Raw genomic sequence first — 27,371 nt, 5'->3', positions numbered from 1 at the left:
TGTTGTTCCTAGAGTATTTAAAAGTAGAATGGGAGGGAGAGCCTTCAGTTTTCAGGCCCCTCTTCTGTGGAACCAGCTTCCAGTTTGGATTCAGGAGACAGACACTATCTCTACTTTTAAGATTAGGCTTAAAACTTTCCTCTTTGCTAAAGCATATAGTTAGGGCTGGACCAGGTGACCCTGAATCCTCCCTTAGTTATGCTGCAATAGACGTAGGCTGCCGGGGGATTCCCATGATGCATTGAGTTCTTCCTTTTCAGTCACCTTACTCACTCACTATGTATTAATAGACCTCTCTGCATTGAATCATATCTGTTATTAAACCTCTGTCTCTTTTCCACAGCATGTCTTTATCCTGTCTTCTTTCTCTCACCCCAACCGGTCGCAGCAGATGGCCGCCCCTCCCTGAGCCTGGTTCTGCTGGAGGTTTCTTCCTGTTAAAAGGGAGTTTTTCCTTCCCACTGTCGCCAAAGTGCTTGCTCATAGGTGGTCCTATGATTGTTGGGTTTTTTTCTGTATGTATTATTGTAGGGTCTACCTAATAATATAAAGCGCTTTGAATCGTGTTGTGATTTGGCGCTATATAAATAAAATTGAATTGAATTGAAATTGAAAAAAAAATTATATTTTACTGCTGCTGCTGTTTTTGTCTTAAGATTCTGTTGATGTCTGACGTAATGATCCAGAGCTACAGAAAACACCTGGAAAGCCATAACAGATTATTTGCTCATGTCAGAAGAATTCCATCTTTAGCATGTTTTTTTTTTAACTTTACAAGGCAAAAGTATTTTTTTTGCGTCTTTTTGAATTCTTTGTTATGTTGACACCAGCAAATTTGCAATTGTGTATAAACACTACCATACATCAGTCTTCAGGGGTTGTTGTTCAAAATTGATTTTAGTACGCCCTGATATAACTAGTATCTAATAAAAGCAATAAGGTAGCCCCATGATGGATTAGCAACCTGTTCATTGTGTTTCCTGCCTTCAACAATACACTGTTGCAGTTCTGAGCAACAATACACAGTAAGGTCAGTAATCTTGTTTTGGACCTGACGATTAAAATTTTAAACAGAAAAACTTCCTTTTATTTTTTATTTACCCTTAGTGTAGTGGATCAAACATGAAGTAAAAAAAAAAAACTCTGCAACCACTGCAAACATGATGTCAGACATGATCTCCCTGATGTTGATTTTAGACTATGATCCTTTTTTAAATTTTTTAAAATTAATTTTTTACTAACAGAACTTGCCAATGATCATATTTAAATAATGTAACATGTTCTAAAGTTAGATATTAACCCTCATTTCACAGAACCCTGCGCTTACTTTTAAAAGTAACGTACAGTATATGTGAAATCTGCTTTTGTGAAAGTACAGAACATGTCAGAAATCTTTTTGTAAACAAGACAGTATAAGTAAAAGGGAGTATATATCTACAGGTTGCATAAGGTTTTGTGACAAATATTAGGTCATATTCTGGGAAATACAAGATCAATAACACAGTTTCACAACACCGAGAGCAGGTCAAAGTTAACCTCTCATACTTTCTTCAGATAATATCAATATCTTAAGTCCTAATTCATGCAGTGAGATAACAAAGTGCTGTAAAACTGTTAAATACACTTTTTAGCATGCTGCTCAGAGAATAGGGTTGTGCTCATTATGTAACCTGCAGGACTGCTGTGGTTAGGCATTAATTTTTGCACTCCCACATACTAATTGTGTTGCATTCAAAAATAACCATTATGTGGACAGGTAGTCAGAAGCAAAAATGCTTGAATAACAGCAAAACAAAACTGGTGATAATAGACCTGTTTGTTTTTCCATGAGGTCTAAATGCTCCTTTAACCCTTGTGACCTCTGGCAAGGCAGATGGAGGCCAGAAAGCACAGCAAGCTGTTGTTGTATTAAACATAATGATGTCTATAGATACTTCAGCTCACATTCAGCACATCTCCAAGTGTTTATGCTGGTGTATGCATCCGCGCGCACACCAGTATAAAACTTACATTCTGTGTGCAGCTTTTCTGTGTCTCTCTCTTTTGATACATGTGTTTTTGACACTCAATAGTCTGTTTGGTTGTCTTGTTTCGATTTGCGCGTCGTGCCACTGAGCGAAGTCTGAATAATGGTGTCGGATGAGACAGTGCCACCACAAAACTAGCCCGGCTGTTGTGTAATCACCAGGCTCACACACACGTGCCCCGTCTGTGTATCACAATACATGGAACAGATGGCGGGGAGGGTGTTAAATAAACACAAATACACGCTCATTATCAGCTTGGGTTACAGGCAGCTGCTGCCGCTCATTTTGCCTTTGACATAGATGTCCTATAAAATCGCATCCCGATGAACACTTCACATAGAAGGGTGAAAACCAAATCACAGCAAGGCAACCAAACAAGTCATTTCGGATGCGGCGGGGTATTGGGAGTGGACAGTTGAGGTTAAATAATGTGAGGGCTCAGCTCGTTCTAATCACTCCCCTGAATGGTACACGCTAAATCTAAAATGCAATCTGCCACAGCTGGCAAAGAGATGAAAGGAACACAACATTGTAAATACAATAGATACAGTACATCAGCACATCAATGCAGGTGTACATGCACATTTGAGTCCAGAGACATAAATACAAGCACGCAAAGACACCCATAGCTATACAGCGACTGATCCTGGAAAAAGCAAAGCATTAGGCCTGCAGTGCTTTTCTTTCTGGCACTAAGCTCTTGTTCTGATGCTGAGGAGCTCTTAACTTGACCAGCATTAATAGATGGCCACTAAATGCCCCATGTCTTCTAGATTATTTCATAATATCTAGCGCAAAACTTGTGTAAATGATTAACTCCTTCTTACTTCAACCATGAGAGGATAAGATGTGATATGACACCCGTGACACATATTAAGTGTCAGAAAAGGAGAAAAACAAAACAGCAGAACTTACAATGATTGCCTTAATATGCCTTGTCTTGTTTTGACTACCCACCCAAACCCCACCTCCCTATGCCCCTAAAAAACACAAAACAATATTACAGAGAAGACTGGACCGGTGACTGTTTCCAATTTCTGTTTAATGAATGACCTCATTCTTTTCTCCACTACTCTAAATCAAACACAGGCACCTATGAGCACGTGGCACTTGTTTTGGATCTGCTGCATTTTTTAAACATTACCCATTTTAATTGATCTCATTGCACTGCTTTAGCTTGCCCCTTTCAATCTCCCCACATGTTTGTGAACTTGTTATAGTGATTCATAAAGGTCTGGCTTACTGAACCGCACAGCAAAACCATCTGATAAATAACATCCGATGGTGTGTCAATGCTAAACCATCAAGTTTAAACTCTCACTCTGCAATCTTTCACCGACTCTGCCACCAGCTCTTAATATGACTCTTCCTTTACCCGTCCTCTGTATAAAGTCATGCCACCACTGCTGCACAACTACACCAGTCGATTAGCTCATTGTCAGTGACTGTAATGGACTTTTGGACACAATGCCCCCATGGCGTTTGGTGCGCTGTCCCTACTCCATCACAGTCACATTGACTGATCCGTCTGCACGGGCAGACACCAAAGGTCAACTTTCTGCAACAATGCCCCAGGTCTGCCCAGCACTCAGAGCCCAAAGACAGTGGGTAAGAGTATGGCTGTTAATTGAATTTATGGCATTTTAGGTGCACAAAGTCCACCAGCTTGCTTGTTGAGCCATCAACCACAATGATTGAGTAATCTGACCAAAGTGTTTGAGTGTTTACAACATGCATGATTATGTTCCTGCTCTTCTAGTCTCTGCTGAGTACATAACTGAGGGATGGAACTGGGATGTTAATTGTAATAATCTAGCTTTAATACTTTGATTTTGCTCATAATCAAACCAATTACCATGGTCTTCATGAGACGTCACCTCAGTTGTTGTTCTGTTTGTTTGGCAAAACAGGGGCTAAAGCTTTAGTGCTGCTAAAGCCAGTTCCTAGAGGGCCACCAGCTTCTCAGACCAACACCATGTCCCAACAAGACATTTCCATTAGGCACTGCATTACCATCACTCCGTCAATTGCTTTCTCCATGCACCTCAGGAAGTGGCTCTCTGTGGAGAAAGCACGGAGGATTGCAAACACTTCTCCCTCCACCTTTCACATCCCAGCATGTGCTGGCCTGCATTAGCACACTCGGATGGGCCTGTTGCTGTGCAGTGGGGGACATGTGACATTGAGATATCAGAGTTCTGCAACCCTGCCTCCACCCACCATCCTCATACACACACATACAAACAGACATTTTTTTACAGACCTCTCTGGCCTTTCGTTCTCTAACCTACACCCATCAATTCTTGTTTTGCCCTTTGCAGGAGTCCAAGGGCGGAGCCTGCACGAGGTGAGGTGGCAAGTGATACATTTTTGACCTTCCACTTCATGAGATCGGCTTCATTGACATTCGGATACAAGTGCTCGTTTCCACTGCCTCTCCCTTCCCCCACCACCAAGCCAGCTATAATGCCAAGCATGTCGAATCACTTTAGCATCAAAATACCAACAGTCATCTCCCCCGTCCTCTCTCTCCTGCTAACTCCTTACCCCTCGCTTTCTCTCCCCCAACAACCCTGACTGTCCGTTTCCCTTTCTCTCCCCTCTGTTTATCCTCCTCTGGGGGTGGAGGGGGGGGGGGGGGGGGGGCGCACAGAGTGGGATGATCTGTCGCTGCCACTGCCTTTCCAAAATCCCATTGACAAGGACAGAAGCAACTGACCATAGTGAGCAGAGGAATGGCTAGAACTGCCCCTGACAGCACTGAGCCCCAAGTGCACTCTGAAAGGACACCTGAGCTCCCTCACCCCCTTGTTGACAAACAGGCCAGTGAACAAACAAGAAGTGAATAAGTCTGCTGTAACATTATGCTGGATCTCATTTTTGTTTATGATGGAGATGTTTGTAATAGACAAAACAGACAAAATGAGAATGTCTACCTCCACAAAGTCAAACTCTACATTGAAACTGCAAAGATACATTACAGGTTATTAAACGCTTCTGCATTCTTGTTACTTTCAATCGTGACTTAAGCCATGCTGGATGTTGCAAGCGAAGGATAGGAACAGGGAAACCATGGCCCAGAGAAAAAATAAGACTTTTGACCTCTTCCTTCTGTCTGGCCTCATCCAAATATCTTAGGTTCATCCAGATGCTAAATGGTAGCTTTCAAGATTCTTCATCATCTTAGAAAACAGAGAAAAAACAAAACAGGCGCCACAACAGATGGTATTTCTCAAAATCATGTCTTTTCACTCTCATTGTTTATTATGGTTATCTATCAAACATGGCTTTTTTCCACTGGGAGTAAATATTTTTGTCCATTGTACTTGCATGATTTATCCAAGCCTGTAGCATATTATTCTGCACATAAAGAACACAATTCTCACTGATTTTTTGAAGAGTGTAGTACAGTAAATAATGGCTAAGTGTCCTTTTGTAAATGACACATGCAATTTTCTTGTATCTTGGTGCTTTGATGTTTGTGCATGGTTAGATGAGGCCAGTGCCCCTCAACACTTAGTCAGCCTGTCTAATATAAACAGGGCACTTTGGATCACGCTCAAGGATCCAGAAAAGCTGCACTGCAGGCTGATTCAGATGTTTCTATCAGCTAGCCATAGCAGAGATACAATCAGGAGTGAGATATCTGGGTCAAGATGCACGCATTCATTTATATTCATGCCATTGGTTAATTTGCCCATATATTCCAGAAGAAACCGACGTGCTTGGCTGTCATTAACATACTGTTCTGTGTTAGGCAACATGGGGCCTCAAGAATGAGAACTTGCTTATTCATGTTTAATTGAAGTTAATAAAAAATGCAGGGTTTATTTTTTTTTCCTCCATTTTTTTCATGCAGATGCAAAGCCTCACATACTGTACTGTTACTCTCACTCAAGGGGTCAAAATAAATTCCAAGGACAGCTGGCAGGATGAAGTTTCACCTTATCTACGTAAACTGTCTCTGAGAGAATATATTATCTATAGTCTAAATATAACGCAGCAGTAAATAAAAAAAAAACCAAGTGCTTTCTGCTGAACTCCTCACTGTTTTTAAAGGGGGGGGCAATGGATAATTTGTATTCCACTGTAAGATTAATTAGGCATTCAATTATTCTGTACTCCTGATAATTTACATTTAAATGCTGCTTCCAGTGCACAACCAAGATTTAAATTTAAACTCAGAGCCTTTGAGAATCTGAGCTCAGGTAATTATTCAAGTTCAACTCCCAGTCCTCAACTCCAGCACCCATATTTCCACTGTGGAGATGATAATGACCGCACCACAGCGACGATATGACAACTTCTGTCCATCCCCCATGTCCACGGCTGCCCACTCTTTTCACTCACCAATGGGTCTGAGCTGTAACAATGAGCTAGCATTTCACTCTGATGGTGCTGCTCTGGGATTAAGGGCTCAGAGAGTTATCAAAGGCTTAGTCACTCTGATTTCTAGTGACCCACCGAGGATGGCTGCGGATGGCATTCAGTACCAGCACAGAGACCTCCACCTCTGCAGATGCATTCTAGCTGCTGTGGCAGCTGGCCACCAGGGGCCATGTCACTTTAGGGAATCCCATGGGACCAGATGGACAGTATTTAGTGAATCCTCCTTAGATAAAAGGACTAGCTGAGAGATTATTAGAGAGCAATACAAAAAGAACATGAAGGGCAAATGTGAGGACACACACACACAAACCTCCTATCACAAAAATCAATACATAAATATCAATTATGGGGGAACTGATGGCTCAACTAATTAAGGTGTTAATCGTGGGAATTAAATTTAACACCAGAATCTATTTAGCTATCTGGCGAATTTTAGTTTCTTTATATTTTAGTCTTAACATTGTGATATTTTTCGCTGTATTGCATTTCATCCACACACACACGCACGCACACACACACACACACACACACACACACACACACACAAAAACTCAAACATCTAATTAACTCTAAAGTTTGGCAGTTCTTATCGTAGTGAGGACAAACACCAGTGCTCTGGCTATAAGTAAACCACATACAACTAAAAACACGCAGAAATTAACTGGGCTTAGCATGAGATGAGTTGTGATTCTTCGAATTTGTGTATTAAAAATATAAAAATAACTTGTCTGTCCCGATGAATGGGGTTCAGGACCCATAAACTGCAGCTTAGTTACTTCTAGCCCTGTTGGCTTCTGACCTAGCAGGAAGCAGCCGGGAACAGCACTGACTCCAGCCAGCCAATTAGAGAGCAGGGAGCACGAAGCACACTGAGGCTAACGAGCTCCCTCCCTATGACCCTCCTCACCTCTTCAGGACCCCACGATGGGAAATATGAGGAGCCGGGAGCCACTTTAACTAGACATTAACCCCACTTCCCCACTCCAACCGCTACTCTAAAACCCTGCTGTGTGACCACAAGGTCCACAAACACATGCTGCCTCTCTCCAGAGGCCCACCACATGGAGTATTTCTGCAGAACTAATTCTGAAAAGCAACACACAGAAAAAACAATGAGCAAGTAAACACATATTTCTTGCAAGGAGATGGAGCTGTGTCACTAGCCCTACAGTTTACGCTGGGCTGGTTCTAAGTGGAGGGATAATGAAGCCTCTTTCCATGTAGTCAGAATAGAAAACGGGTTCCAAATGAATTGGCAGGATTTGTGAGGCAGTGAGATAATTCTGAGGCACTGCAATGAAACAGGGCTGCATTAAACACTAATGCTGCTTGGTATTATGTGTAATTGTTACTTATTAAAACATAATCAATAGAGAGTTAGAAATCACAAGATAACAATACACCTGGAGGGTTAATCTCTGCAGGTAGTGCCGGATACTCAAGATTGAGTTTCTGGTGCATCAGTCACATCCAGAACTAATGAAATAACAAGAGAGGGAGCCAGTCGTGATCATCTATGTCCAACATCCCCACCCCCTTTTCTCTCCAGGCAGAATTGGTCCTGTCATTTGGACCCTCCAAACACGGACCATATGCGAGTTCAGCCCTGGCAATCAGACTGCATTGTGGAACAGGCAGCTGAGTTCATCAGGAAAAAATTAGCCCACCGCTCTACAGGCCTCGCTCCCATTGGCCAGTCACGAGGCCTGCTCCGTTTGAGGGCACCCCAGACATTCCTGCGGATAATCTTTTCCATTCCTCTGCTCAGCTTGGTGAGGACAGACCAAATCACAGCACAAGGCTTGCATTGTGAAGGCCTTTTTCAAAAAGCTCTGTTTTCAATGCTGTCTCTCTTTTACACTCGCTCACCTCATGCACCACATTTCCAAAATAGAAAAAAAAATATCCCATCATGACTTCTTGTTCTCATTAAAAAGCAACAGAAAAAAAAGTGAAAAGAGGCCCTAAATGTTTTGCCTTTTTTCTAACATTATCCTGTGGAAAAGTGAGGTCTTGAATACTACATTTCTCACGGTCCCTTTCCAGTAAAAGTTTGTTTTTGAAAAGCCCAAACAATGTAAAACCACTGAAACCGGAGCCGAGCCACATCAGTGTGCTGCCCGGAGTTCAGCAGATCACTGCTGAATACAGCTCCCCCGGGCGAGGCTCGCAAGCCTTCCCAGAAACCTGCTGCTTGGTCACCCCTACACGCCTCACGCCCCCCACAGCAACTTGTCATTGTGGCCATAGTTGGGCAGCTGGAACATCATGATTGGAAGACAATCACACAATCTAGGGGCACTGGTGAATTTATAGAAACATATTCCATAATTAGACCCACAGATTATTACAGAGTCTATAAACTTAGACTCCAGAGCGGCTAGCCACCCCTCTGCTGCTATGACTTAACAGTTAGGTAACTTTCTCTGGAGGTATCCAGTGCTCTTGGCTGCTTAACACACCACCGATTTACTTTAACAACTCATGCGAGAATAGCAACAAGAAAAGAAACTTCACTCCCCTAACTCCTCCTCTCTTCTCTATTTGCCCCTGAGTCTGACACAGACAAAATAATCTAATGTTACTTGTAACCTGGTGTCCTACCAGTCTTAAAATAGCCACAACACAAAGACGTAAAACCTTTAACATATTTCAGTGAGACTACACAACTTATCCAGATGGTCCCAATTGTTCGGAAAACACATCCACCCTCATTATTAAACTCTGACAGTAAAATATGTTGCAATCAATCAAGACAACTCTGCAAAATACACAAAGATGGGGGCGAGGTTGGTAGAATAACTGTGCACCTCATCGTGCTGAAACTTGTCCATATGAAAGTATTTGCCTGTGAAAGAGAGGGTAGTGGGTTCTCATTTTCTCCCCCCTTCACAGAGCAGGAAGAGAAAAGAAGACAGTTAAGATTTACTATTGATTTTGAAAAAAATATAAAAACCAATAATATTTTAAATAAATACACAAACTATGGTTAAAAAACAAAACAAGACGCAGACTCCCTCCGTGAACACTTGGCCAGTGAATTTTTGGATATAAAATACCATCTCTTCAAGATTCTACTTTAATAGTTAGCAGTGTAAAATTTTGCAAGAATTCACCTATAATTTATTCAATACTGCCAACACTGTGCAGTCACAGTGACCTTGACCTTTAACCACCAAATTCAAACCCGTTTACCTTTTAGCACATGGTGTACGTTTATGCCAGGTGTAATGAAATTCTCTCCATGGCGTTCGTGGTTTGCACAAGAGTGTGACAGACATGAGGTGACAGTGACCTTGACTGCTTATGAGGAAAATCTAAGCATTCCCTCAAGAGTTAAAGTGACTGTTTGTTCTAAATTGCATGGCATCATTTAAGAAATACAATAATATGAGAATAGCATGCAGATGGACAACAAAACCCACAAAGCTTAGGTCACAATTTGCACAAGCATTGAGGTATAAATCTTGTATACAACATGAACAATATTATTCCATTCAAAATTTCCCGTCTTTTGAGCCCTTTCAGTGTTTCAAGGATAACAATGCGTCTCATTCTCAAGGGAAAACGTTTACTGCAGTAACAACTACAACAAGACAAAGAAATGAATAAAATTAGTGTAATCTTATTATTAAATTGGATTGCATCTTTTCTTCTTTTGGATCACTGTCAGATTTAATAAGACAATTTAAAATGTGGAAAGTCCTAAAGGCAATTTTGATGCAGACTTGAAAGAAACATGCATGGATACTATCTTTGGTTATCACGCACAGATTGTACAACAAGACTGATCAGATTTTGTAGTTAAGCAAAACTTATGATTCAAAGCCTTGAACTTTTTGTTTCGAATTGTGTTGGTAATCCTTAAAAAGGAAAAAAAACCCACAAATTTACTGATTATAGAACTATTTGAGTTTTTGGACATGAGGTGTTTTCCCTAGCTTTGAAAACGTATCAACAGTTCTCGAATGTTTAATAAGATTTACTCGTTATTTTTTAAATCCAATATACCACCTCAATAAATGAATTCCTCAGATGCATCTGAGAGCACTTAATAAGAAAAAAAGGGGGGGGGATCAAACAAAACAGGAAAGAATTATGATTAATTTGCAGTTCAGTGCAAAATGAAACAAAATAATCAAAACTCTGAGCTAATTTGTTTCTAAAAGGAAACGGATTTCTTTCAGAAAATGTTTGTATTCTCCAACAACAGAAGGCTAAAAAAATAAAGGTTTTTGCTTAGGAAAATTGTTTCAGAACTAATAAAAAATTTTTAGATTTCGATTTTAGAACACTTCTACTTTGTGCAGAAGAATCAAACAGATGTTCTCAGAGGTTGTTTGTTTTTTTATAGTGTATGTTGAAGTGACTTTGTCCTAGCACACAAGTCATGCTCTCATCACAAGGCAGGCAGCTCAGCTGGTAACAGCACTGATAATGCTGAATGAGGGAGCCTCAGGGATGGAATGATAAATGTATCAGCATTAACCACATGTTCTGCACAGTTTGGACCCCTATTCATTAGCCACATACCAGACAGTTCAGTTCAGAATACCCACTGATGTCAGCCTCTGCTTGTCTGAGAGGGCCGACTGAGATGGTGGGAGGAAGGGGGCCATTCTCAGAGCACCTCTGTTAACTTGTCCATCATTGGGGCTCCACATGCAAAGACACCATTAATCATAAAAACCAGACGGAACACTGCCTCCTGAAAGGGTCCCCGAGCCACACCTCAAACCAGAGGTTGTGAGGCGTATACATGTATGTGCATCAGGTTTGGAGATGACTTCTTACCTGTTAGATTGCACAGTGTATTCCCTCATATTTTCCCCAAGATCAAACAAAAGAACAAAGCAACATAGTATCAACAAGAAGTTTAACAAGTTGGTGTTACCTGAGGATAGACGGCGGTCATGGAGGGGGCACACACCACTAAAACAGGAACAAGCGTCACCTGAGCGACCTCGCTGCATCGGAGGAGCTAGAGAGCACTGGGGCTTCAAGAACCCTGTAATGAAAGAAATACAGAGAAATTAAACACAGAAGACAGGAGGAATATGGAGAAGATGATAAAGCAGATTAAACTTTGACATTACAGTGATTGGGCCACCATCAGCACCAGCATACTGTTCAAAATGTATAGCTTTGTCACCTCTTGGCCAGGACTCCCTTGAAAAAGAGGTTTTTAAGCTCAATGGGACTTTTCCTGGTTAAATAAAGGTTACTAATAATAAAATTTGTAATCAGGTGTACATCACCCTAAACACCTCTCTTGTGGCACTGAGCCAGCTCACTGCCCATGAGTTTTGTATGTCTGTATCCAGCCTTGAAGGCTCCACAGAGTGGACAGAACCTGCAGAGCGCTGGCTAGGGCTGGTTTGTGGAAAGGCAAAAGGCTTTTGGGCACAGCACTAAGGTTAGTAGCTCTGTGTGGTCAACATGCCAGAGTAAGTTGGGGTGCCTGAAGGGGATGGAGGAGGCCGTCATACTGTCTGTCTCAGGGGTCGCAGTGGTCATTTTCAATAGGGAAGCCATTATCTGGCACAATAAGGCAACTGAGGATGCTGTATGCCCTCCAGGCAAGTGCTCACAAGTCACTGACATCATCCAGCAAAGAAAAGCTCAACAAACAAATCTAGATTGTTCAAAACAGCAATGTTTGGAGAAATCTGTCCTGAATTATAGAACCCTAATACTATCCCAAAGTCCTCAATTTGATGAACTTAAAACAAAATAGAGAAGAATACAGGAGGTTCATGATGGAGCTTAAAGAACTACAAATCTATTAATATCAAATTACAAAAATGTCCCAGACTGAGTAGCACTAACCTTTATGATTGATGATGATACCATTTTTTATTATTTCTTATAAATGGACTGAAAGTGGAATATGAGTGGTATTTTGCATCACCTACAACGCAGCCAAAAGGAAAACCTGTGTGTGGAGAGAAGCAGTCGCTCCATCTTTATTGACAGGGTAGCTCAAGCAGATCTTATTGGCATTAGAGGACCTCTGCAAATCCAAACTTTATTCACTCCTTAGGAGGACTTTTGGATTTTCTGCAAACATCAAGAGCAGCAAGCGGAAGAGCCCTCCCCATCGCTGTTGTCTGAGCCCAATAAAGCTCCTTTATTACCACCATGAAAAACATGTCACTCCAGATGAGCTCAGAGAATGACATTTAAAACAGGCAAAGAGATATTGAATTAGTTCCCCATGATAAGCTGTCTGAGATGCTGATATTTATTTTTCCTGCTTTTAAGGGTGTACCATGTGGAAGTGCATGTGCAATCATATGGACATGTGAGCAGGTGGGGCTTTCTTATTCGACACATTCATTAGTATTACAGATGATTCAGGGACTGGCAAGATAATTCAAGTCTGGATCAGTCAGAGCAAAGAGACAGACTGAGGTCATCTTGAATATCACAAATTAAATAAAACAGGCAAAGAGGAACACATGAAACTAAAATAAAGCCTGTTTATTCTCGTGTCACGCATATCACTTATTTCACTGTTTAATGAGCATCATATCATTGTCATCAGATGTTGGAAAATGTCATCTTAAAATAACAGCAAAGAGTCCCGAGCCCCGCTTTATGGGAACCATGAAGATTACAGGCATCTTGGATGAGGATCAATCAAATGTTTGCGATTCAGAAAACAATACCCTAACAGACTCTGTGTGTGTGTGTGTGTGTGTGTGTGTGTGTGTGTGTGTGTGTGTGTGTGTGTGTGTGTGTGTGTGTGTGTGTGTGTGTAAGTTCTGATTTGTAAGTGCGCTGTCAATTTAATGGGATTAGTCCAAACCACCACTCTTAGCTTGGAAGCCAAGTATGAGTTAAGATCATTTCAATATGATATACCAGATTATATATTTGTGCAAGCCATCTCATCACCACCCTAACACAGTGACTCAAATCACTTTTATGGCATTATTAATTACAGATAAGAATATTCTATTGTAGACTATGAAATAAATTAACATGACTTTTCTTTTCTTTCCAAGCTGAATAGAAGGACATCAAAATGAATCAACCACACCATTTTTTAACCAAACATACACACAAGAGTAGTTCTTCAGAAGGAACTGTGTCAGGACTCATGGAGAAGGAGAAGAAGGGTGCAAGAGAGGGGGAGGGAGTGAATCTCGGAACACAATAGTTCTGCCATACTCAACCATATTTTTCCCGTCTTTGCCAAATTAAGTTCTTCAAAAACACGACACACTCCCGGTTGAAGAAAGGGGCTGGAGGCCAAACAGTGACACATGGTATAGTGCTTCGAGTAATGTCACTAAACATTAAGGAATTTCCATATGAGCCCTACCTACCTCCCTACCTCCCAGTCAAGTTGCACTTTTCCAAAGTCAGGAGTAAACTAAGGAGACAGCAACACCCACCTCCCACAAAAAAAAAAGAAAAAAAAAGCCTTACTCTGAAAGCAATCCACTGGAATAATGTTCCCACGAGACAAAGTAATGTTAAAGCAATCTGAAATTTCACTACAGAATAAGGAAGAGGTAAAGACAAAAGAGAGAAAAATTCGTTTGAAGCTGAAAATGATCTCAAAACCTCAATGTGTATTGTAAAAACACCTACCATATATCAAAAAAATGGTTTAAAAAAAAAAAAGAAAAAAAAAGAAGGAAGAAAAACTAAGTTGGTTACGTTGCTGCTGATAAAAAACTTGAGTTTAAATCTCAAAAACATAATTAAAAGGAATGAATCATCAAATGTTTAGTTGGCAGCTGTAAAAATACTTCAAGAATGATACATTTGACAGGAATCCGTCTTTTTTTTTTTCTTTCTGTTGGCTCGATAAATCATTTTGAGTGAAGGGCTTTACATTTTAAACCCTGAAGGACTTGATGAAAGTGTACGACATGTATGTGCAGGTTCCGGACCTGCTGTTGTAAAAGGTAAGGTTGGTACATGTCTCGTCATTAAATCTTCTCCAGCACTGCATCATTATGCCTTAGTTCATATACTCAAGCAGGATCTTGATTACTAAAGTGTTTGATCTTGCACTTCATTTCTAAGCGGCAAGGATCTCATTGGCTTTAATAACTGCATGATCCAATCTTCCAGGGACAAGCTCAAAACCTTCCTTTAACAGCCAATCGGCATTATCCTTTCCAGCCATCATGGGGGATCAGGGCAATGTAAACACGCTGGGAGTTTCCTCATTAAAGACAGCCTGCTAATGAAATCCCATCCAGCATTTACAACCTTGTGCTAATGAAGGCAAGCCTTTGAGATGTTCTGCTAATGAAAGAAGGGCTTTTTATTGATATAAAGCTAATAAAAGAAAGGCTTAATGACAAGGTTCTAATGAAACAAAGGTGTGTAAATGTGGTGTTATAACAAAACCCACTGATAAGGTGAAATCTGCAGCATTTTCATTTAAGCACATTTTTATTTACTGCAGATAAACAAATGACTAGGTCTCCAGAATTTACAAGACCTCACAAACTGGGGCCTGTTGAAGAAAATGCATTCAAGCATTTATGAGTTTAAGGGTTCCTAGCTGAATTCTCCTGAAGAGTAAGGATTGTTCATGTCCTACAGTATGTTGCCAGGGTGAACAAGCCCAAGGTCAAAGTTCATTGGCCCGCTAATGCATCTCCAAGGTGCAATAAAAAAGCCCTTCCTTTATGGGACTTCAGGGGCTAAGATCCTGATAGAGTGCTTGGAAGGATGGGACAGCGGGGGCCATCAACCGTTACTGTTACCATCATGACTGGCACCTTCGGCTGAAGGAGGCCTCAAACCTCCATGCACAGAAGGAGATTTCAACTGCTCAATTGTGTTTGCCGACATGTACTTGAGATATGTATTTTACTGAATTCTCTGTGTATAAAATAGCATACAATTACACTGATTATGCTGTTCCAAGTCCTTCTGTTTTTTTTGTTTGTCTTACATCGGTTTATTGATTTTTAAAAATCCCCATTTTTAAGCCCCACCTTAAGCTAAATTTTTATTTTATTTTTCTGTGCTCATGATATAAATGTATTTTTTTTAAATTTATTAATTAATCATGAAATTAATTGGCCCGGTCTTATGTTAGCACTATGTCAGAGGTTACTGTAACACACTGTGTTTATATTTTAAATGACACACATCAAGCGTAGCTATTTACTTTCATCTGATTTCCATCATCCACCTACATCGCCTCCTTATGCCTGTAGTTACCATTCAATAAAACAAATCCTGTGTACAGACGCAAATCTTTTTTTTCCCCCATCTGTTTAGATATATAAGATGCAGGATCCATCCACTGATAATCAAACATTTCTTGAGTGAAGCATTTCTCTCAGAAATGACAGGAATGCTGCCCTTATTTGTTGATCATCAGCCTGTCCCTGCGTGTATTTGCTTCATCAGCAAACTGTCTTCCCTCCCACTAGATGAAATCTATTTTGAAGAAGGAAGCCGTGCAAAAACATGTCATTAAACTTGCATTTATCTCAGCCAGAGCAAAGTCTGGGCAGATCTATTACGACAACAAAGCCAAAAAAAATCAAAAAAAAATCAATGATCTCTAGAAGCCATACCTACTTGCTGATAATAGCAGGATGCTTGTTCAAAAAATAGCTATGACATATTTTACAAACTTGGAAATAATGCACTTGTTGTTTTTACATGCCTCTCTGTATTGATTACACGCCCTCATTCAGTTTCAGAAACACTACCTCTGGGCTAAAATTTCACCTTAGCTTCGACCACGTTAGACAGGTGTTAAACTTTCCACATTCGTGAGTATGCAAGCGCCCATTTGGGTCCAAGTGGGTACATTTTAGTGAATGCAGGCTTCTGAGCAGACCTGTCTAACCGTCTGGTGACTGAACAGGCACTATACATGCACCTTTTTAGCAGGACCTCAAGTGGACTTGGGGAGAAAAAACATATAAGAGGAATTCCTACTTCCCTGGAATATAATCCCCCTGTTAGTGAAACCTCAGGGGTCCCTGAGTATCCAAACCAGACAGAGGTCAGTGAAAGACCTTATCACACACTTGTAGGATTTGCAGGCCTCTGCTATGTATTTAATTTCTAGCCTAAAACAATAAGTTCCTTTTATCAGTGCTGATTTGGCTTATAAGCAGAGAAACTGAAATCTAAATCAAAAATTTGCAGATTCTGTAGGTTAATGACTTGCTCTTCCTTCCGATTATGAGGCTTATTTTAGTCACAATGAACGGTTAAGAAAAAAATCTGCTGACACAGACCTGTGAAGACCTTGGCAGGAAGACATAATTTTCAGGTTCAGCCACAACAAGCCTAGATTATTTGTAGCAAAACTACCTTTGGAAGGAAGTTTATTAATCATAACTGAAAAACAACAACAACAACAACAAAGAAAAGAAAAAACTGCGACTAAAATCTGCAACACCTTTTTTTTTTTTTTACTTTTAAGTTGTGAGTCACAAAACCAACTGCTGCTGAGGTCTGGACTGGCAATAAAAAAAGTTAACTGGACAGCTTTATTGAATGACTTATTAAGCGACTGTGTTTTGTGAGACCTAAACTGAGGTGCTTTTGAAATGAACAAGAGCACCTTTCTGTAACGGTTCTTAAAAAAAAACAAAACAAAAAAAAAACAACATGCCTTCCTACTTTGTCTGAAACTGAGTCTGCACTTTCACACAGTCAGGATAATGAAGCTGCCCTGGTGTCACATTCGAAGCTGCAAAGCCTCTATAGAAAAGGTAGAACTGACATGAATGACCTTTTTTAAAACAGTAACATTAGGGCTGTTATTGAGAAGCCTGTCTGTCTATAACCTATAGCCTTTTTCTAGTTTTGATAACTTTTGTTCTCTAAATATAATTGACGGAAAAAACTTTTGCTTAATCAATAGAGAAAGGTAAATATACAGGTAATTGCATTAGTTGGTATTGGAATGTTAAGCAACAAAACCAAAAGCAATAACTGACATATCTATTTGTCCTTTCATTTATACATAATTTGGGTACAAGTAATCAAACCCACCACCTCCATCAATACAAGCTGTTGGATTGATTGTTGTTCTCAATATATGCCATACTTTCCTTCCATAAACTTTAATGTTCTGACACAAGAGTTGTGTGACAATTCAACGCAAATGACAGATGGAAGTGTTTAGGCATAGCCTCCATTTCACCTGACCACTCAGTAGGGTTTCTAACCAGTTACCACCAGTCCAACAGCTGCTGGTTGCCAGTACATTTGCAGAGGAGTGTGCACTACAATCTACACCACCTTGTTGGCTCTTAAATGTGTTGGACTAGAACACTTTTGCTTTTTTACTTCCATATCGACCTTATAATCACAAGGCATGACATTTGCTAGTCATGCTGATAAGAATGTGCATCACTGTCTGCACATAACTCTCAACCAGAGCTCAACACAACAAGCAGCAACTCTGCTTTATGTTTCTTTACTTGTTGCGTTGAATTCTGCAGGACTAAAGTTTGCAGAAAGACCCAAAATAAAAGCCATGCATTGTTTGCCAATATATTTATAGAATGACTCAAACTTAACTGAAAGCTTCCAACAGGCAGGCATGTGCAATTTTCTTTTTCTTTTCTTTCCTTCTTTTATTTTTGCATAAAACATCCCAAAGCAGTAGTGTTTAGCAGAGAGGACACAAATGCAGCAGTTCATGTTCACATCTAAGAGTTCTAGGTTTCACTTAGTGTGATGTGATGAAGCCAGCAGAAGGCCTCTGATGAGCGGACAGACAGAGGCAGGAAGAAAAACTAAGAGTGTGGTAAATGAGGTTAGAGGGGGAGGGGGGGGGGGGGGGGGGGGTTCAAAGGCTACTTGTGTACGTCAGAACCTTTCTCCAGGGCAAATAGGGGAACAAGGGTCTCACTGCCGCCCAGCAGCCAGAGTAGCTCCTTGGGCAAACGACTCTAATCAAATTTGTGTGATTGGACTCAAAAAAAGCTGTAAGGGTAAAAGAGGCTCCTTTCACGCAGGAAGGACACAAGGAAGCATTTAAAAATCTACTATCCCTCTGCTGATCTTTACAGTAGCCGTTCACATGACGGACTATCTGCCCACACCAGCAGCCCTTGGCAAAGCACACACTGGCCCTTTCTCAGCTGTGAAATATTAGCACCAGAAAGGGAAAGATAAAACTTTGTTTTATGTGCTTCCTCTAATGGATCATGGGTGGAAATTCAGGCCATACTTTGCAGTATTCACCCTGCTCTGCACGGCTTCAGTGTAGCATCAAAAGTGCTATTTTTAGCTGTGATTAATAGTTGCAATTGGACACGGTTCTGGCCTAAGTTCAGGGCCTCGATTTTATTTTTCCTTATCATAGTTGACATTTTAGAGTGATCAAAGAAAATTATGTTAGAAAGTAATGTAAAAAAATGGCTGAAATTATTCAGATTTTTGTATAAAAAAAATTGAAAAAAGAAGCAGTTCATGGTAATAAAATCGATGAGTGGTAAAGGCTGAACCTGTGGGAGCGGACACAAGCTATGTCCGAAGAAGATGTCGTGAGGCATCGCATTGTGGATTGCATCTAAGGTTTATCATTGAGGCCAACAAATACGATTCTTCAGGTTTAATTTGGACAAGTAAATGTGTGTGTCAAGGCACACTGGTACAAATGTTGTTTAAGTTGATGAGAACTGTTTTAGTGGTACCCATATGCATTCAAAAGGTGAAATTCTCTCCACTTTAAAAGGTGTAAGGAAACAGTTTTGTTTATGAAAGAAAGAACGGTTAGAACTTAAGGGACCTGGTGTTTTATTTTGAAAATCTTTATCCCATGCACTAATTTTTACATTGGTTAATTGCATTTTAGTTCATTTCATACAAAAGAGTGACTCTCCTTCATGTTATTTTTTTCCCTTCAGAAATAAATAACTGTTGAGATACATTTTTTGCATAAAATACAGATTAATTTAATCAGAAGGTATTGGTATAAATTAGTAATACAACAAACTCAAGCCCAGTTTCATTTTATGATACACTCTAGCTTTTATCATAGTTATGTGGGACCTGGGTTACAATGGTACACAGATGAACATTCTGCAGGGAAAATCTAACGCACCAACAGCTGAACAGAGATGCTCTCTGGCAAAATGAAGGTGTGGTACTGTGTAGCGACCTGTGCCCCACTCACTGTCTGCCTGAGTCTTAGCGGAAGGTCCCAGAACACGCTTCCTGTTAGCTTGCTAAATTGTCTCCACACGCCCACGCTTCCATCTCTACAGGAGCACACAGTCTCCCATTAACCACCTCCTGTTGCCTCAGCCTAGTACATCTTCAACCCACATGCCGAGGATGTAAACATGTACAAACAACGATGGTCAAAACAGAAGGAAGGACCTGTGCTGCCACAGACGTCATCTATTCTTCTCTTCTGAACAATATGTTTTATAACTCTGACCCAGATTCAACAATCAAGCTTTACGCTTGCTTAAGTCAAGACTTACATTAGCATTTTCTCATTCTCCGTTATTGGTACTTCCAGTCTCATTTGAGCTGACACAGTCAAATTCTAACCAACTCAACAACAGCGAAAAGTTTAGTGTTTTCATGTTGGCTAGAAGAAGCTTTTACTTCTGAAATTACTGATAATAGAGGTTACGCGTGGAATGCTTCACAAGACTGTGTAAAAAGCCTTTAACAATCCAGAAATTATTATTTTCAATTTTTACCAACCTACAACCAAAAGATTGTACAACGTCCTCACATTTTTTCTTAATCATCAGTGAAATAATTTGCTATAAAAGCATTTTTAAAAAAACAAACAAACAAACACGCACACAAGGTAATTTGGAGGTTTTTAGACCCTCATGAATAAGTACATCAGTTTAAAAAATAAGTTATAGCAACATTTCATAAATACTTCAATAACAAAAAAATACATACATATGTTGAGAAACTGAGTCTCCTATGTGAAATACATTAATGTGAAGTAGTACATAATTCAAAACTTGAAACAAAAACATCTGGTGCTCCAGCTGCTCTGCATGGGTGTGGACCAAAAACCAGCATAACAATAAAAAAAACCAGTGAAATTCATAATACAGTAGAATAAGAATTACACAAGGCAGACCACTTGCAAGACAGTTTCAAAGACAAGGATAAAGTGCACTCTTTGTCTAAAATGCTTCTTTACGTTGGAGCCATTAAATATGAATGGAAAATTATAAAACCAGCAATACTGATTCCAGATTTTTTGACAGGAAAGCTCCATTAGGGTCAGATGACTCCAGATTGAAAAACAAAAACAAAAACAAAACAAAAAACACTTGCATAATCCTGTCCAGGCTTTCAATTCAACATGAAATCAGTTCTAAAATATACACTTCTCATTCAGTATCAATATTTCAGAAAGACCCAAGCTGGACTTAGAAAGAATTGGACAGGAAGAGAGTGCTTATGGAGAAAAGTCAAGTTTTGGAATGAAGAGTTTGGGCCAAAATAACCAGTGGAGACAACGGGGCTCTCTCCAGTATAAGCCTTCATGCATCAGGTCCGATATTATGGACATACCTTAAGTGTGCTGAACCTTAGGGAAACGCAAAAATGCACATATACTGGAATTACCAGAAAACTCATAGCAAATCATAGTTCTTCATTCATGCATACATTTTATATGTAAATATATAATTTATAAGTATATAATAGAGTCTGTGCTCATATATGAACAGTTATAAAAACTTTGGAAAGTCTTAATGAAACTGATTTTCCACCAAAGGTTTAAGTAATCCTCTGATCTTTACCAAATACCTGGAAAGGTTCAGTTTTCCAGGAAAGCTCTGGCTAAAGATCTCAACTTGCTCTTTGGATCTTTACACGTGTAAAAACTTGTGAAATACTATGAGGAACCCAACCTTGCTGAGTCTTTTGGTTCAGCAGTCAAATGCTTACTCTCAACTGCAAACAGGTTCATCTTAATGACTTTTATTACATTTTATAGAAAAATATTACATTCATGCCACAAGCACCACAACTGCATGCGATTCATAATTTTTTCTGTGCTTCATCTCTAATTCTAGACGTCATTTCAGACTTGGTAGGTCAACCCACTGATTGCACTCCTTTGCTTGTAGATCTCAGCTGACATTAGTGGAGTGTATCCTGGATAGGTCGTGAGGCCATTGCAGGGCTAACAGAACGAGACAGACCACCAAGCACACGCTAAACCTATTGGCAATTTAGAATCACTAATTAACTCACCATGCATGTCTTTAGACTTTGGAAGGAAGCTGGAGCACATGGGAAATATCCATGCATTCAGTGACATGTAAAGTGTGTAGTGCTCCATGAGTGAGTAAATGGGTTGGAGTATTATTCCAAAGCCTGAGTGATCTCTCATGCTCTTCAGGAACAGATGCATGCCACACATTCCAAGAGGCAACCAAATCATTCCAGTTGAGGATATGCCAAGCTGGCTGGAATTACGCTTTCATCCAGATAAGTGTCAGTTTATCCATCTATCATATCCTCCAATCTAAATGGTATTGTTTGAAAAGTAATAAAAACACCACCCCTTTCCTTTTTCTCTTGAAAAGCTTCTGACAGCAATGTTTAGCTTAGCACAGGTAAAACTGACAACACGCACAAAATGTCTACAAATGAATAAGAAAACAAACCTCAATTTGCATGCACGTGCATGACAATCAAATGGAGAACAAGCTTATTGATACTGTTTAAGGGCAGATGGAAGTGTACAGTTCAACTTAGCTTTTACAGAGAAAAAGGAGAAAACATGGAGAAAAGTGTGTTTCCAACACACCTGTAGTGTCAAAGTTAAATGAAAAAGAAAAAAAACTGTTGGTAAAAACTCTAGTAGGCTGTCAAGGACAAGTCATAAATTCAGTAATAACTCTAAGTTGGCGTCACATCTTTTATATGAGAAATGTCTCATTTTTTGAAGTTGGTTTGTTTTAAGTCCATAATCAAGGACAAAGTTGTCAGCTACATTGTTACAAGATATTAACACATCATAAGGAAAAGACAAGTCACTGGATCAGTCATGTAAAGGAGCAGTTGCCAACACGTGGATGGACCACGAGTTGGGAGATAAAATGAGAAAGAAGAGGCAAAAACAAGTGAAAAACAGACAGTGAAAAAACAATGGGAGAGCAAGTCAATGGAGAAAAGGAAAGTGAGAAAGAGAGAAAAAGGGGAGAGACAGCCAGTGGGAGGCATAGAGAACTAGGTCAAGTCACATGACTGGGATTGACTACAGGCAGGATTAAATATCCTACAGCATGTGGTCATTTACACAACAAATGTAGATTTCATTTTATAAATTATTTCTCTTCCATGGGGGAATGAGGCTCAGCATAGCAAGTGTGTAGCTACTCTGTATGCTGGTTGGAAGCGAGGCTTTTCAATGAGCACAAAAACAGAGCATTAAAGACTTGAGCGAGCCGTTCCCTCTGAGACAGGAAACAAAGCGAAAGCCTGCGATAGCATGAAAATGATCATAACAGGAGGGGACACGGTTCCAGCAGGAGATGGTTCCATTGTGACAGGCTAATGGCTGTAACATACACTGCCCATTATCCTGGGTAAATGCAAAGGACAGTGAAATGTTACAAAAACAAAGATGTCACGTATTTTAACCACTTACAGTGTGACAGCAAAAGTGTGCCAGCAAGCCTGAACACGAGGTCTTGAGGAATATATTGATTCATACTCATATTATCGAAAGGCTAAATGCAAAACACACCACATAAACAGCATGGTCCGTTCTAGTGGTGCCTGCATGTATGTGTGTGCAGAAGGAGGCACACCCACCGCTAGGGATGGGTACCGGTGTCCGGTGCCATGATGGCAGCGGTTCTGACATAAACGGTAGTAACCAGACTGAAAAGCAGCGCACATTTCGGTGCTTTATTTCGGTGCTTTTTTTTCCTGAGCTGTGATACACTTCTAGCCAATCATTTTACGTTTCCGAGGATAGTAGGCGGGGCCAGGTACGTACGTTCTTTTATGCAGAGCTACAGATTAAAAATGCCCAAGGCGAAGCGGTCAAAAGTCTGGCTGCACTTCACAGCAAAAGATGCAAACTCAGCAGCCTGCAACAAGTGCTTTAAGCTGATACTGTCAAAGGAGGTAACTCCTCAAATCCGATGAAACACCTGGCGACGCATAGCGTTTTTTTTTCCCCAAAAACCAAGAAATGCACTGTATTTGATAGCTTGCTGCGAGACCTCACACCGAGCGCATCTACTGCGGTGTGGTGCCTGTTATCGGACCCGGAGTTAGCAACATACCCAAAAACACGAAGAGGAGAGTCCTGGCCCCTAGCCCTGCCAGTGTAGCAGAAATGATGACGGATGATGATGGCAGCAGCAGCAGCCGTTCTTCTCTGCGTGAGTAATTTACGTTGAGTAGGCTAACCACGTTATTACATTAATGCATGTAAGGTGAACTAGCAAACATCATCATAGCTACATGCGGCTGTCTTCTTGTTTGATGGCAGATACTCCCTTCACCCTGGCCAAAAAGGCTAAAATGACCAAAGAAAAAGAGGGAAACAGCTGAACATGAGCGGTTTTTGGACAAAGTTTGTGTTTTTTCCATTGTTTATGCACTGCTTCCAGCCAAGAGTGATACCATATATGCCCTATAGCTGCAGAAAAGGCTAACATTGTTATCTTTTTACAAAAACCAAATCAAATCAAATCACTTTTATTGTCACATCACATGTGCAGGTACATTGGTACAGCACATGTGAGTGAAATTCTTGTGTGCGAGCTTCACAAGCAACAGAGTTGTGCAAAATACAATAATGTAAACAAGCAAAATACAAGAATGGCTACATCTGAAACTAATAAATATATGTACAATATATAATAGTATATGCATTTCTGGATGTGTATAGTAAATATTTTCCTACGTGTGTGTGTGTGTGTGTGTGTGTGTACACATATTTTACAAATTAAATAGAGTAAACAATAAATAAAATATATAAAATATACAGAGTGAGACATGTGCAAAACAGTGGCATTATTGTACAGTATGGAGTGCATAATGTTAAAGTTCCAGTAGTGAAGCTGAGGTGTCTATGACGTGTTCAGCAGTCTGATGGCCTGGTGAACCAGCTGAACATGAGAGGTTTTTGGACCAATTTTGTGTTCTCCATTCTTTAAGCACCGGTTTGAGCACCGTTTAAGCACCGGCACTGTTTCAAAAGTACCGATTTGGCACCGGTATCGGATAAAACCTAAACGATACCCATCCCTACCCACCGCAGGTCGGCACAACAGGAACCCGGTCCGGCTGCAGGTAGGGGCTGGCTGGGTCGAGGTAATTTAACTTTCAAAATAAGAGCAAAGTGATTGCCCACTAGCAAACCAATTGCAGATGCCACAAAAAAAGTAATAAAAGAAAATGTCAAAACTAGTCATAATCATAATATTTAAGAAGGTTAAGAAGTTAACAGTGGAAATAAAAATTGGTGAAATTTTCACTGACCAAAACAGCCTCCAAATTAAGCTTTTCAATAGTGATCTGGCATCATCATTACTCGGAGCTTGTCTGAATGCAATAGTATGAGTGAGACATTTATAGAGTAATGCAGGATGGCATGTCGCAAGATGCAAAATGTCACTAGTACCCCATCAACCCATCATTTCCACCACCATCCATCCACCCTACTCCACTGAGGAAACTGCAGCTGCCAATCAAGCACAGAACTGCAGGCTAAGCTGGCCATAAGCTCAGTCAATCCCCTGAAGCCCAGTATGTGGAATACCAATCATTCATTCACTGTGACTCTGTGGTCGGTTGAGAAGAGGAGATACACAGCGGAAACATAAGTGTGTGTGTGTGTATGTATACGTGTGGGTGGGTGTGAGAGAGAGAGAAAAAAGCTGGTCAATGGACTGAAATCTGTCACTTCCTGTCTAACAGGAGATTCTCCAGCAAATGAAAGCCAATCAATGTGATGTAATGTAACACCAGTATCCAGAACAACATGTGCCCCTTTGGCTCTGATCGGTTTGACCCTCAGGTTTTGAGGTCAGAGGCCCAGCGCTGTGCATTTTCTATCAGACCTACAACAACAGCAAATAAATGATTCATCTGTGACATATCTGACACAAATATTTGGGGAAGCAGAGGCTCAGGAGACAGAGAAAGACGTTTCAGAAGGTTGGTGGTTTGATCCATCAGAGAGTGTGAATGTTAGAACTTCAAATTGAGTAGAAAAGTGCTTCATAAGCGCCAGCCCATTTAAATTCTCTTTCTAAATAAAGTGAAATGGTACAAAGTGTAATTATCTATTTTTAGATTTTGATAATTTCCAACAAATTAATGAGGAATTTAGCTTTGCTTAAGCCTCTTACACAAAAACTCACTAGTTGTAACAGGGATACTAGAATAGAAAATCAGAGTTTGTTTTTTTGCTTGAATTTTTTTTAAATAAGACTGCAAGATATAATCTAATATTTTATTTTGACGTTGTTTATGTTTCCACAGCTCTGCACCTCACAGCGTGTACAGCCTTGGAATTTAAGGTTTATAACTAATTACTTACCCCAAATCTAAACAATCATTTGACTTGGTGTATATATTAGAGTCATTTATGATGTAAAAGTAAAACTCTCTGGTTAACCTTAAAAGAATTATTTGCAGTTTTACCGTGTGCGTGTTTTGTATGTGTGTTTAAGCACTGGCCCTAAGGTGCACAAAAAACGACATCAATAAGAACAAAGCCCTTTTTTGATAGCGTGGGGAGCTCCAGGTTAATAGGTGAGAGGCACCTTTTGGAAGCTACCTAAATGCCATGGATGACCTCACTCGCATGTCTACCTGCAGAAAGCACAAGATATGATGAGCCAGTGAAGCGCAAGACTGCTCCAAAAATACTAAATCTGCCTTCCAGGGTAAAAACTCTTATCTCAAATAACAATTACTGACCAAGGGAGACAGACCGTCATATTTGTTTAGCGCTGAGCAGTGGTGCCCCCTTTCAAAAACTGGGGTCCAAAGGAGCAAAGTTAATTTGGATCAAAGGATGGGCAAGTGGACAAGCCAAAACAAGGTCATTCTGCAGGACCACACAGAGATGTGTGTAAATACAATGGCCTTAAGGCACGTGGACAATGTTTTCTAGTGTAGCTTGATGTCAAGGTAGTGTGTATATCCAATAATCCTCGGTCCCTCTGGCCATTAGATTCAAATTTTAAAGAAAGCACAACCCTCTAACTAAACTCACTACATTTCTATTTTTTCCTTTTTTTTTTACATGTTCCTCCACTATGAAATGATATCAATATTTAAAATAAGTATTAGAATGCACTGTAAGCTAACATCACACACACACACACACACTAGTATCATCAACATCAGCATTCCTAGAAGGACGTGCAACTTGTCAGCTCAGCCAGGCAGAAAGATGTAGCTCAGCTGCAGAGTAACGTCGAGGAGAAAAAAGAACACAAAATCACAATCCTCACAGAAACACAAATGACTGACAGCGTATTTGCTGTCAGACACCAGATAATAAAGGAAATTAGATTAACATAAAAACAGGCTGAGCGAGATGATTGTAATAGCTGTAACAAATAATTATGATATTTCCAAGGCCTAAAACTGAGAAATGTTCAGTCAAAGACTATGTTGATTCATTACCTTACTGATTGGAGGCTAACTGCTCTGTATTCCCTATATTTCTCCCTTCATCTTTCCTGATGAAGGATGAAATGCCTGTCATTTATCCCCCCTCTTTATAAGTATCTCTTTCTTCCCCTCCACTCACCATCTCTCTTCCTCTATCCTCCTTTCTTTCTTTCACTGATCACTGCTCTGTTCCTGCCTGTACATACTGTAGCTCTCAAGGGGGCCCCGCATAAGTAAGCCCATCAGAAGGAGCCCAACGATGCATCCCTTTTGATCAGCACAGTTGCCACATTAGCATGTACCTCTGTGCTCTCCTCTGCACTCTAAGAGAGCTACCTTCCTGTCAGCGCTGCCGAC

At 40.3% G+C, this 27,371-nt stretch overlaps 1 protein-coding gene across 2 annotated transcripts in view; it reads right to left on the bottom strand.

The window, feature by feature from the left end:
• Window positions 1–27,371, bottom strand: part of rxraa (retinoid X receptor, alpha a) — a 115,101-nt gene that overhangs the window by 74,928 nt on the left and 12,802 nt on the right. For both annotated transcript variants that reach the window (XM_080876472.1, XM_080876473.1), the window contains exon 2: window positions 11,311–11,424. In XM_080876472.1, coding sequence (XP_080732598.1) covers window positions 11,311–11,424 — 114 coding nt within the window. The remainder of the gene's footprint in view (window positions 1–11,310; window positions 11,425–27,371) is intronic.

The sequence above is a fragment of the Rhamphochromis sp. 'chilingali' genome (genome assembly GCF_963969265.1).
Source record: "Rhamphochromis sp. 'chilingali' genome assembly, chromosome: 2".
NCBI lineage: Eukaryota > Metazoa > Chordata > Actinopteri > Cichliformes > Cichlidae > Rhamphochromis > Rhamphochromis sp. 'chilingali'.
The sequence above is the reverse complement of the archived record's forward strand: the minus strand, read 5'-3'. Positions and strand labels throughout refer to the sequence as shown.